Source organism: Leptopilina heterotoma, unplaced genomic scaffold, assembly GCF_015476425.1.
Source record: "Leptopilina heterotoma isolate Lh14 unplaced genomic scaffold, ASM1547642v1 Lhet_180, whole genome shotgun sequence".
In the NCBI taxonomy this organism is placed as follows: domain Eukaryota; kingdom Metazoa; phylum Arthropoda; class Insecta; order Hymenoptera; family Figitidae; genus Leptopilina; species Leptopilina heterotoma.
Window position 1 is genome coordinate 1,049,653 of NW_025110897.1, and position 13,788 is coordinate 1,063,440.

Sequence of the window (13,788 nt, forward strand, 5' to 3'; positions counted from 1 at the left end):
CTTCACGCTACACCTATAAAGCGGAGGAAGTCATTAATCTCGTTAATCCACACTAAAAGAGAACTTGGAATAAAAGATGAATAATAACAGCGCATTACATTACCACTCCATCCTCAAGATGAATCCTTATATGCGATCATCTATGTTCTATGAATAAATGAAAGCAAAAATTTACCTTCAAACTTGTAGAAACATTTAGTCAGTGATATTTTTCTTTCTTTTTGTTTTTAACGATCGTTTAATTGAACATCGTAGTTTTAAATTAATAGTTTTTCTTTCTGAATTATTAGACTTCCTTTACAGAAACTTTGAAATAAAATTAGTATCTTATTTTTCGTAGAGATTAGACACTTGTTTCTATTACAAAAAAATCATGAATAAAGTCTGTAAAGGTTGGTACAATTTTAGACTGAATTAATAGGCGGAAACTTATTGTTCAAATTTTTTTTTGCAAAAATGATAAATAACTTATTAAAATAATACCTTATAACATCTGTACAAAGCATTATATAATTGAATATATTATAAAGAATAGTAATATTCGTTTTTATATTTAGCTTTTCTTAACAAAATAAAATTAGCGGAACATAGTCAAGGTTGGCCCACCATTTATAATATCAATTTGATGCAGATACTTTTTAAATAAATATATACAAGTAAACATTAGCACATACATTTTGTCAAAGATATTAGAAAAATAATATTAAATCCTATAAATTCTCATTATTATTTCATTAAATTAGTTTAAACTGTTACGCTGGAAATGTCAGGGAATTTTTAAAAACCTTGAAAAAACCTGGAAAAGTCAGGGAATTTTAAATGGAATCCTGGAAAATTATTGTTTTCTAAAGTTATTGTGCTTATTCTTGAAATCTAATTTTTCTTAATTCAATTTTAAAAGAGTTGCCTTTACAATTTTTCTTCGCAATAATTCAATTATTTTCATAAATAATCAAAAAATTTATAGATTTACAATTATTTTCATAAATAATAAAACTCATCGCAAGATTTCAATTATTTTTAATACAATTTTAATGGAATTTCTCGAAAAATGTATAATTATTCTTAAAAATTTTATTCAAATTCATCAAAGAAATTCAATTATTTTCAAAAGTAATAAAATTCTTCGCAGAAATTCAATTATGGTCAAAAGTTTAAAAAAATTTATCGTCAAAATTTCAATTATCTTTACAAATATTAAAATTTTTCTCCAAAATTCAATTATTTTCAAAAATTTTAATGAAATTCTTTTTAACAAATTCAATTTTTTTTCAAAAATTCTCCTCCAGACAATGATTTTCAATATCTACTATTTTAATAAAATTTTCCAAAAGAAATGAATTATTTTAAACATTTTTTATAAATTTCTTCGCAATAAATCTATTATTTTCAAAATTATTCAATTTATGTTTACAAAGATTCAATTATTTTTATAAATATGTAATACAATTTTTTACAGGGATTCAATTATTATTTTCGTAGATAATAAATCTCATTGCAGAATTTCAATTATTTTTGATACAATTTTAATCAAATTCCTCGAAAAATGTGATTATTCATAAAATTTTATTAAAATTCGTCAAAATAATGCAATTATTTAAAAATTTGTTAATAAAATTCTTTATGAGAATTCAATTTTGAGAAACATTCAATTATTCAATAAATTATTTATTTTTGCATTAAAAATAATTAGGTATATTTAAAAAGAAATATTATTAAAAATTCGTCTCAAGAATTCAATTATTTTCAAAAGTAATAAAATTCTTAGCAGAAATTCAATTATGGTCAAAAGTTTAAAAAAAGTTATAATCAAAATTTCAATTATCTTTATAAATATTAAAATTTTTCTCCAAAATTCAATTATTTTCAAAAATTTTAATAAAATTCTTGGCAATATTTCAATTATTTAAAAAAATTTTAATAAAATTCTTGACAAAATTTCAATTATTTTCAAAAACTTTTTTCAATTCAATGAAATTTTTTTACAGAGATTAAATTATTTTTAATACATTTTTAATCTAATTTCTCGAAAAATGAAATTATTCTTAAAATTTTTATTGAAATTCGTCAGAAGAATTTTCATTACCTATTTAAAAATTTGTTGATAAAATTCTTTAAATGAGGGTTGAATTTTAAAAAACATTCAATTATTCAATAAATAATTTTTTTTTATTTAAATAATTGAATTCTCGTAGAATTTTCTAATAATAATTGATTGAAATATGAATTTCAGTTGAAACTTTAGATAATAATTGAGTTTTGAAAAGCAGGTCTCAAATTATAATCTTTGAATGTTTAAATTTTTCATACTTTTAACTTAAAATTGTGTAGATTTAATTTTTTTTGTAAAAGTTGAATTGAATTTTTTAAAAGTTTTTATTTTCTAATATATATTTGATTGAAGAATTCCCGAATACCTGAATAATCGATGAAATTTCGTAAAATTGAATTGTATACAAAAGGATTTGAAAATGTTGAAAGAAATTTTTCAGAAATTATTAATAATAATTAATTTACACTTTATAAAGAAGAATTTTAGTTAAAAATTGTGGAAAACAATAATTGAATTAAAATAATGAAAGTAATTTTGAATAAGTTACAGTAACAATATTCTTGTAATAGGTATAAAATGATGATTTTATCAGTCCAACATTTTTAATTATTATAAAACATGAAGATATCGATGCTTGGAGTGGTCGATATTTTCATGTTTTATAACAATTTTTTATAAGATGTTTAATTTCAAAAAGGTTTGAATTAAAAATTTTGTAAAATGTAAATGTAGTTTTTAAAAACCTGGAAAAATTCTGTTTTTTAACCTGGAAAACCTGGAAAAGTCAGGGAATTTGAAATGAGCAAAAGCGTGGCAACCCTGGCGTTACTTTTTTGTAACAGTAACTTATTACTTTTTTGTTTTTTGTATTTGTAACCCTTTACAAGTTGTAAACAATAAAGGATAAATTTTTCATAACGCTAAAAATGTTATTTTATTTTCTAACGGTAATGCCCTTTGAATTTCAAGCATGGGCCGACCTTGACTATAAGAGCCAACCTTGACTACATATATATTTTTTTTTAATATTTGCAACTTTTTTATTTTAAAACTAATCAATTTACTCTGTTGAGCAAAAGTGTTCCTATTACACAGGACTTTCCAACAATTGACCAAATTAATTTTTTTAAAAAAAGTTATAAACAAAAGTCAAAAGATGGGCCCACCTTGACTATGTTCCCGTAATATAATTAAAATTGCTTTGGAGTGAGATTTGGAAGTGGTGCACAAAGATACACAATCAATGAAATAAATCATCACAATAACACAAATTAATTTTTTGGTTCTCTTTGTTATATTTTAATTTTCTTCTTTTATTCGCCGGCTAAAAATGAAAATTCAATTATACGCGAAAAAAATATTTTTTTTTTTTATAAACCTTCGAATTTTTGATCAAATATATTGAAAACAGTTTAATGTTAATTTAAACAATTTTTCACTCTGTCCCCAAAATTTAAAACATTTAGCAAAACTACTCTGCAAATCACACGAATCTTAACTTTGTAAATAAATATATTCAAGAGTACAAAACGTTTTAAAAAATTTTAACTCAAGTTCACAACGTCAAATCTGACGATTTTCTATGTAAGAATATTGGAAATCTGACGATTTTGACGTTCTCAATTTTAGTACAATTTAAAAAATTTTTTTAATTAATTTTTGCATTGTTACTTTTAGTTATTTGAAAACCTTTCAATAATTTTTTAAATCTAATTAAGAAAAATATAAAATTGTAAAATAAATGTAGTATTGGGTCAAACCACGCCAACTAGAAATAAAATTTTTAAAGCTTTTTTTTTAAATAAACATTTATGAAAATCTATAGTTCACAACGAAATAAAGAAACACTTTTAACCATTTTTCAAAATTAAAAATTTTTATAACTTTTTTTACAATAACACATTTTTGCATCACTTTAAAAAAAATTAATAACTTAAAATTGTTTTATTAAAAATTAATGGGGATTTTTTTGGTAGTTAATTAATATAAACTCTTTAATAATAATAATTGCAAAAAAAAAGTTCATCTTTTTTTAAAAAAACACTCGTTATTAAATTGCTAAAAAATTATTAATTTTTTTTCAAATGATGCAAAAATTAGTTATTATAAAAAAAAGTTATAAAAATTTTAAGTTAAATTCTGGGTTGGAATTTTCATAAATAAAAAATAAATTAAAATTTTATTTTATAAATTTTGGATTCTATATCACAAACGTATTTACAATAAATAAATAAAAAATCCAAATCACAACATTTCAATTTTAATATTACATTTCTCGTATGTAAATTAAAGATTATTCAAAAAGATTAAATCACATAAGTATTTATAAGAAAATACAGCTGAGGTCTTCGATCCATTGAAGATAATTAATAATGTTGAATGTTTTCCATTTCAAAATTTTGATACTTTAGAGAATTCTTTTTTTTAAAACTATTTTTGTTAAACAAAAGTACAATTTGTTTGTTATCGTATAACTTACGTTTAATAATGACTTATATATAACACTTATATTAAAAAAATGAAAAATATGAAAAATAAAAATATGACAACAAATAAATAAAAATTACAAGTCACAAAAATTATGATTAAAGTTAAAAGAATTTTTTTTTATTTATTAGTAACTTGACAAATTGATAAAAACCAGCCTTTTCTCAGAGAGATACTTGTTATGATAAAAATAAACAATATAAACAATCAATATCGTTATACAATGCTAATGACTTTATTGAACCTAGTAATTAATTATACAAATAAGAAGTCAATGATATTGAATCTTGAATTTAATCTCGTTCATAACGGGAATTACATTTTGTTTAAGAAAATGTCAGTTTTTCAATTTAAATAATGAAAATTTTTTTTAAACTTAACTTATACTAATTAAACTTTTAAACTTAATTAAATTGATTAAAATATTATATGATTTTATCACTCGGTTGTTTTAAATATTTAAAAACAAAATGTATAATTATAAATTGATTAAATTTATACATTAGTCGGTATTTTACTGTTTTTTGAGTTCAATGAATCCAAATGTAATGTTAAAAAACAATTTTTTTTCTGAAAAAGACAATTTCAAAAAAATTGTGATTTGAGGTTTTTTGCTTTATTTTATTTTCTCATAGAGAATTATAAATTATCCTCCTATTTCAAAATTTTTTTTAAATTCTCTAAACAAATTCGTTTCTATAATTACAATTAGAAATCTTATATATTATATGAGTTTCTGATGAAATGTCATATTTTAAATAAAAATTGGTGTAGAAATATATTATTGAAAAAAAATATTTGATTTAAATATCCAATTACTTGTTTATTATCAAATAAATATTTACTTGAATCAAATAATTTTTATTTAAATCAATTAAATGGCATTTGCTTCAAATACCGAAATTATTGGTTCAAATACAATTTAATTAACTTAAATAAAAATTATTTTATTCAAATACATAAATATTTAATACATAAAATTATTAATTAAATTAACTCAATTAATTTATTTAATAAAAATTTAATAGTAAACAAGTAATCAGTTATTGGAAGCAATAAATGAAAAATTTACTTAAATATCCTAAAATAGACAGAAGGATATTGTAGGAAATGCCCACAAAATTTTTTTTTATTACTAAAAATTAATTTAAAAAAAATTTTTTACGACAAAAATTTAATTTAATTTTTAAATTTTAATTTAAAAATGGTCGAAAAATTAACATTGGAGATCTAACAGTCACATGCTGTTAAGGAATTATCATGAACCCTACAATCTAAATTTCCAATACAAAAATTGTTTTTCACACATAAATTTGATCAGAATCTGATATATAACATTTTTCTAAATAAAAGAAAATTTATTTAGAGAATTTTTGAAAATGTTTTAAATTAAAGGAGTTAAAAATTTTCTCTATAAGGAAGCAAAAAATAATTTAGAAACGTATTGAAGTTTAATTTAATTTTCTGAGAAAGCAAATAAATAAAGTATGCGTGTACATATTTATAAGATATTTTGGTGATAAATAGATAATAATGTAGTAATAATAAAAATAATTGTACAACTAACAACGGCAACGCTATTAGATATAAACGAGTGCTCGGGAAATCCTTGTGGCTTGGACGCGGAATGTGTGAACAGCGAAGGAAGCTTTGAGTGCAGATGTCGGTTGGGATATCAAATGGATGCCATCCACGGCTGTGTCGATGTGAACGAATGCGCCCAGAATAATCCCTGCGCTACTAACGCCAAGTGCATCAACGTCCCAGGAACGTTTAAGTGTTTATGCCCGAGAGGCTTTGTCGGCCAGGGACTCACCCTTTGCGAAAGTCAGTTTTCTTTCGATAAGCTCATACAGTTTCAATTCTTGAACGCAAGCCACGAGAATTCTTCCCACTTTTTCACCAAAATTTTATACCCTCCGGGTCTTTTCATCAAGTTTTCCTCTTTCTTTAATGTGATACGAAAATTTTTCAAGATTGTTGATGCCAATAATTGAACTGCTTACAAGGAAACTATATAAAAAATGAAAGTGTATACAAGCTAATTTTTAAATAAATTTAAAAAAAAATTAAAAAATTTTTTTTTTTTTAATGTTTTAAATTAAAATTATAAGCTACATACAATTAAGCTGCATTTTCAATTTTAATTTAAAAAAAAATGTATTTAAAAATTAGCTTGTATTACACTTTTATTTTGTGCAGTTTAGTTTATGCAATTTCCCTGTAGGCAACAACAACCGCTCCAAAAATCTAATAATAAAAGATTTTTTTTTAATTATAATTGAAAAATACTGAAAAAAAAATTTTTTTTTAATTTTAATAAAAAAAAAAATTATTAGGTAATTAAAAATAATTATCTTTAATTAATAATTTTTTGGAGTCTTCTAAAGTGGGTTAGTTTTTAAAATCTATATTGAAGACAACGTTAGATATTTTTAATAACATATCAAATAGTTGCGGGATCTTACGAAAGTCGTTAGTAAAAATGAAGAATTCTTATTTAAAAAGTTCTTTTTCTTTGGATTGCAGCTGTGCAATTCGTTTAACTGTTTTAACGATTAAATAATTATCGTATTTAACCAATTATCCAGGCCCATTTAAAATTATGTGTTTCTTCCTTCCTTGGATTGAATTTTAATTTCTCCAAATAATTATTAAGGTCCTTATTAAGAAAGGGAAATACAGTATGTTTTATTTTATTTCTTTTTTGGAACTTCTATTCTATTTAGTTTATTTCTTTTGGGAATTGTAAAAATAATTGAGTTTTTTCTTTCAAATATCTTCGAGGAAATAAATACCAACTTCTTATAAAATTTTTTAAATAATTAATTTCTTTCGACTAATTTTTTTGCAAATTCTAATTTAAATAATTGAATTCCTGAGAAATTTTTATTATTCATGAAAAAAAATTGAATTCTTACGAAGATTTTTACAAAATTTTCTTTAAATAATTGAATCTTTGTTTGGAAATTTTATGAAAATAGTAGATGTTGAAAATGATTCAATTGCGAAAAGTTTTTAAAAATAATTAAATTTTACAAAGAATTATATTAAACTTTTTGAGAATAATTGAATGTCTGTGTGATATTTTATTAAATTTTTTTTGAAAATAATTGAATTTCTAAAAAGCATTTTATTATTTATGAATATAATTGAATTCTTGCGAACGATTTTATTAGAATTTTTTAAAATAATTGAATCTCCAAGAAGAAATTTATTACTTTTAAAAATAATTAAATTCTTGTGATGAATATATTGTTATTTATGAAAATAATTGAATTTTGCAAAGAATTTTATCAAAATTCCTCAAAATAATTGAATTTTCGGAAATAATTTTGTAATTTATCGACATAATTGAATTTTTTCGAAGAATAATTTATGTAAATAATTGAATTCCTCGGAAGAATTTTATTAAAATCTAAAAAAATAATTGAATTATTTAAAAAAAATTTAATTAAAATTGAATTTGAAATATTTGATTTCTTTCAACCATTTTATTAAAATATTTAAAAATAATGAATTTCTGTGAAAAATTCTAATATTTTTGTAAATAATTGAATTCTTCCAAATAATTTTCAAAAAACATTTTTTAAATAATTGATTTTTTCGAGGAATTGAAATTAAATTTTTAAGAATAATTACATTTTTTTGAGCAATTCCTGTAAAATTGACTTGTATTAAAAGTACATAATTGAATAATTGCTTAGAATTTTATTAAAATTTCCAAAAATAATTGAATTCCTGAGAAGAAATTTATTAAAATGTTTAAAAAGAATTGAATTTCTGTGAAAAATTTGGTTATTTTTGAAAATAATTAAATTTTTCGATTAATTAATTAAAAATGTTATTAAAAGTAATTGAAATTCTTCGATTCGTTTTATTCTTTATGAAAATAATTGAATTTTTGCTTAGAATTTTATCAAAAAATTTTTTAAGAAATTAAATTCTATGAAAAATATTATTATTAATGAAAGTAATTGAATTATTGTAAAGAATTGTATAAAAATTTTGTTAAATAATTGATTTTTCAAAATTTTTTTAGAAAAATTCTATTCTGAATTAATTGAATTCCTGGTGAAAATTTAAATATTTATGAAAATAATTGAATTTGGGATGAATTTTATCAATTCAATTTTTTATTAAATAATTGAATTTTTTTGGAGAAATTTTATGAAAATACTAGATATTGAAAATAATTTGAATCGTTTTAAAGAATTCGATTATAATTTTTGAGAATAGTTTTTTGATTCTAGTATTAGCGAATTTAGAGTAGTGGAAATTTTCAAAAAAAATTAAAATAGAGGCTTTTAGTAGCTGAAATCTAAAAAAATACCCAAATAGTAGCATAACGTAAAAAAGTAGTAAATATTAGGTTTTAGTAGATGAGTGCGAAGCCTGCTATAAATATATTTTTTGTATCAGTAATATTTATTTATTTATTTATTATATTAATTATTAATATAATATTTATTAAATATTTATATTAAATAATAAATATTTATATTTATATTAAATATTAAATATTTATATTAAATATTTATTAAATTTACATTAAATTAATATTCATGGGGTATTAATTTGCGGGAAAATTTCTTTATTCACAAACTATATTAATTAAATAAATTTAAAGTTTAATTCCTTTGACATAAATTTTTTTTTTTTTAAATCCGCTTCGGAAAAGTTCTTAAGAATTTATAAAGTCTCAAAATTAAAAGAAAAATTGAATTCGGATGAAAATTACGACCTGTGAAGTATTTGGAATATATGTCCGCAATATATGTAAATAAAAGTGCTTGCTTTCAAGAAATAATACTATTCCTTTTTTAATGACATCTAATAATTAACTGTCCGCTGATTGAATAAAACTATTAACAGATATTAACGAATGCGAGAAAAGTCCTTGTGGAGAAAATGCAGAATGCACAGATACCATAGGCAGCTTTGTATGTAGCTGCAAAGCAGAATACACCGGTGATCCGTTCAAGGGATGCAGTGGTTAGAATTTTTTTTACATTCTCTTTTTTTCTTTTTCTTTCTTCTCTCACTAATTTAATCTATCCGGTTATTCACTATTGACTTTCATAAGAAAAATTGCTTTATTTTTACTAACTTTCTTTTTTTGCATTTCCTTCGAATCAATGCAGATATCGATGAGTGTACAGCTTTGGACAATCCATGCGGAACGAATGCTATTTGTAAGAACACAATTCCAGGATATACTTGTCTTTGTCCACCTGGATTCAGTGCCAATCCCAGCCCGAAAGTTGCTTGTGATCAGGTAAAATAGTTTTTTATTAATTTCAGTTTCAGTATCTGCACAGATTATAATTTCTAATTTTATGTTATCAATATTTCAAGATAAATGGGTGAAATATCATCGCTCGACTATAAAAACTTGGTGCATATTATACTTTATGCAATTTTATATAAATTTATGTAATTTACTGTAAAAATATTGCCTTTCAACAATTTTCATAATCATAAACTGTACAAATTTAAAAAAAAAAAAAAAAATGTTTGACTATTATTGCCCTAGGGCAATAATGGGCCCTTTACTGATGGTTGTGTTATAAGTGGGAACTTAGCCTGATTTGCATAAAAATAATTGTCGTCGAGTAGATGAAAGTAAATTTTTTTTATTTATAATACTTAGCGATTTTTTTACATCTATTGTTGATTTTTTTGTTATTCTATTTATTGTCGATAGAAAATAGGGTTTTTTTAAAAAAATAATTATAATTATTAATTGTTTACTAATTTTGCGTATAAAATTAAGACGGACGTTGCAACACTCTGCAAATCTAATTTCGACTGCGTCAATAACGCTGAATGCATCGAAGGTCAGTGTTTCTGCAAAGAGGGCTTCAAGGCCATCGGAGCTGAATGCGAAGATATTGACGAGTGTTTCAAAAATCCGTGTGGACCAAATTCTGTCTGCACCAATACGAAAGGACACTTCCATTGTGATTGTGAAACTGGATTCATCGGAACTCCACCACATTCTCCGTGCAAAGGTGAGTGCATCTAATATGTTGTTTTTTACTTGTTTGAAAATTAAATTGCAACTTATTATAACTAAAGTAAAATAAAAATTTTATTTTTAAATTTTTTTTTTTTAATTTTTATTCTTATTCAATTAAGAAACAATATGAATTTTTTCTAAATATTTTAGTTTCTTTAAAATTGATTAATTAACAATTTATTAAAAATGAAAAACCCTCTTTTTGTCATTTATCATTTAAATCGTAAGTTCCAAACAGATAATTAAATTTAAACAATTGATGGAACGAAAAATACCTGCCAAGTAAAAAATAAAAAATTAAATAGCAATACTTACCTTTTTATGAAAAAAGAATGAATTATTTTGAGTAAATCCGTTGCATTTTATTTTATAAACTTTATATGGAAGATTGCAGTAAAAACTTTTGTTTAAAACTCGTAGAGTAGAATTTTATCTTGTGTTTGCAAGAATCGAGAATAAACGAATAAAAGAACGAATACCAGGATTATTATATACAACATTCTCAGAATTTCTCGCGAGTTGGACATAATTTTTTTATAAATTTTTGCTGGATAAAGATATCGACAATTTGGAATATTTCTACATTATTCTAAAGGAAGTTTTCAAAAGCGGACATTTTAATATGTTATAATGTCCCAATAGAATTAAAATTTTTCTATTTATGACAATAATTTCTTTCAAAATAATTTAATTCTTATTTAATTCTTCCTAATTTAATTTAATAATTTAATTATTACTTGTAAATTATTTAATTAATAATTTTACTTCAATATTTAAAAATTAATTTAATTTTAAAGAAATTGCGTTTACAATCTTCAAAAATAATAAAAACTTCACAGAAATTCTATTAAAATTTACAAATTTTTTATAAATTTCTTCACAATAATTCCATTGTATTCATAAATAATAAAATTCGTCGCAAGATTTCAATTATTTTTCATATAATTTTAATCGAGTTCAATAAATAATTTATTTTAGTATTTAAATAATTGAATTCTCGTAAAATTTTGTAATAAAAATTGATTTAAATGTGAGGTTTGGTTAAAAACACTAAAGTAATTGAATTTTGGAGAAAAGTTACAAATGATAGCAGAAAATCAATTATTTAAAAAAAAAAAATTCTTCGCAAAAATTCAATTTTGTTTAAAATTTTTTTTAAAATTCTCATCAAAATTTTAATTATCTTTAGAAATAAGATAATTCTTTTCCAAAATCAAATTATTTTTAAAAATTTCAATAAAATTCTTGACAATATTTCAAATATTTTCGAAAAATTTCCTCAATTCAATGATTTTCAATATCTACTATTTTGATAAAATTTTCCATAACAATTCAATTATTTAAAAAAAAATTAATAAATATTTCACAGGTATTCAATTATTTTTTGAATAATTGAAATTTAATACAAATTTTTGTAAAAATTTCTTCGCATAATAATTCAATTATTTTTATGAATAATACAATTTTTTACAGGGACTCAATTATTTTTATAAATAATAAAATGTTTTACATGCGTTCAATTATTTTTAAAAATAATAAAATTCTTTAATTAGGAATTTAATTATTTTCATAAATTAAACTCATCGCAGAATTTCAATTATTTTAAATACAATTGCAAATAAAAATTCCTTAAAAAATGCATTTCTTAATAATTTTACTAGAATTCTTCTAAAGAATTCGATTATCTTCATAAATAATTAAATACTTTAAAGGAATTGATTATTTTAATAATTAATTATTATATATTAAATTGTTTATAAGAATTCAATTATTTTTAATACAATTTATATTAAATTCCTTAAATAAATTTATTTATTTTTAATAGTTTTAATACAATTATTCGCGGAAATTTAATTATTTCCATAAAAAACAACATTGTTTGTAGAAAGTCGATTTATTTTTAAAAATTTTAATAAAATGCTTTGTAAAACTTTATAAACATTCATAAATAATTTATTAAATTCTTCGCAAAAAGTCAATTATTCTTTAAAATTTTATTAAAATTATTTGAAAGAATTGAATTATTTTTATTTTTAATACAATTTCAATCGAATTCATTGAAAAATTAATATTTATTTAAATAAAGAAGCTATTGATGTTTTATTATAATTTTACAATTAAAGAAAGTCGCAAATAAAAGTATTAGAACATTTTTCTGAATGTCTAATAATTTTTAGACTGAATCAAAATATTCTTTAGGTTTTGGGAAAAAGTGAAAATTTTGTCTGGAAATCAGGGAAGAACAAAATTTAATTTTTGTGGCAACACTGATTTTTTTTAAACCTGGAAAAATTTTGTTTTTTAACCTGGAAAACTCATAAAAATTACGGAATTTCGAATGATCTAAAGTGTGGCATTTCTGTATCAAAAAATAATTGCTATTAATAAATCATTTAAATTTTTGGAGATACGACTAAAAGAAACTATTCTTAACTGTTTGTGACTAAACCTCATTTGTGTTTACAGTTACGAAACCCTTATTTATTTTATTCTTATATGTTGATAATTATTAGCTCCATGTGACGAAGTAACCTGTGGCGAACACGCCTTCTGCAAACCTGATGGACAAGAAGCCTATTGTATTTGTGAAGATGGCTGGACATTTAATCCCAACGATATTGCAGCTGGATGTGTTGGTATGATATATCCCCTCTCGTACTTTCTTTTTTTAATGCTTCCAATTTGTCGCATTTTTCATTATTAATTGCATGCTATTTATCTTACTCCATCAGACATCAACGAATGTGATGAAATTAATGGACCGTCTGGACGATGCGGTAAAAATGCAATTTGTTCAAATTCTCCTGGCGGATTCAGTTGTCAGTGCAAACAAGGATTCTCTGGAAATGCCTTTAAACAATGTTTGGGTAATTTGGAAAACTAAAAATTACTTATAGAATAAAAATTTTACCAATAATTAATATTTCATATTTAATACATTTATAACTGTGAATTTTAATTCTGTATTTAATTTTCACGTAGATATTGATGAATGTGGTCGACCTGACGCCTGTGGCCATGGAGCAACTTGCTCGAACAAAGAAGGCTCTTACAGTTGTTCCTGTCCTCCGGAAACTATTCCAGATCCCGATCCTCACATCAAGTGCGTTGGGGTTGTCACCTGCGATGTGGATAATGACTGTCCGGGAAATGCTATTTGCGATCCTCAAAAGCGATGCTTGTGTCCAGAACCGAACGTTGGAAACGACTGCCGACGTAAGTTAAA

General features: G+C 22.3%; 1 protein-coding gene across 3 annotated transcripts in view; it reads left to right on the top strand.

The window, feature by feature from the left end:
- Window positions 1-13,788, top strand: part of LOC122500033 — a 289,403-nt gene that overhangs the window by 119,610 nt on the left and 156,005 nt on the right. For 2 of the 3 annotated variants that reach the window (XM_043608729.1, XM_043608731.1), the window contains exons 8-14: window positions 6,125-6,367; window positions 9,416-9,535; window positions 9,685-9,818; window positions 10,317-10,554; window positions 13,076-13,198; window positions 13,295-13,429; window positions 13,545-13,778. In XM_043608729.1, the coding sequence (XP_043464664.1) occupies window positions 6,125-6,367; window positions 9,416-9,535; window positions 9,685-9,818; window positions 10,317-10,554; window positions 13,076-13,198; window positions 13,295-13,429; window positions 13,545-13,778 (1,227 nt within the window). The remainder of the gene's footprint in view (window positions 1-6,124; window positions 6,368-9,415; window positions 9,536-9,684; window positions 9,819-10,316; window positions 10,555-13,075; window positions 13,199-13,294; window positions 13,430-13,544; window positions 13,779-13,788) is intronic. The other variant, XM_043608730.1, reaches the window with a different exon arrangement.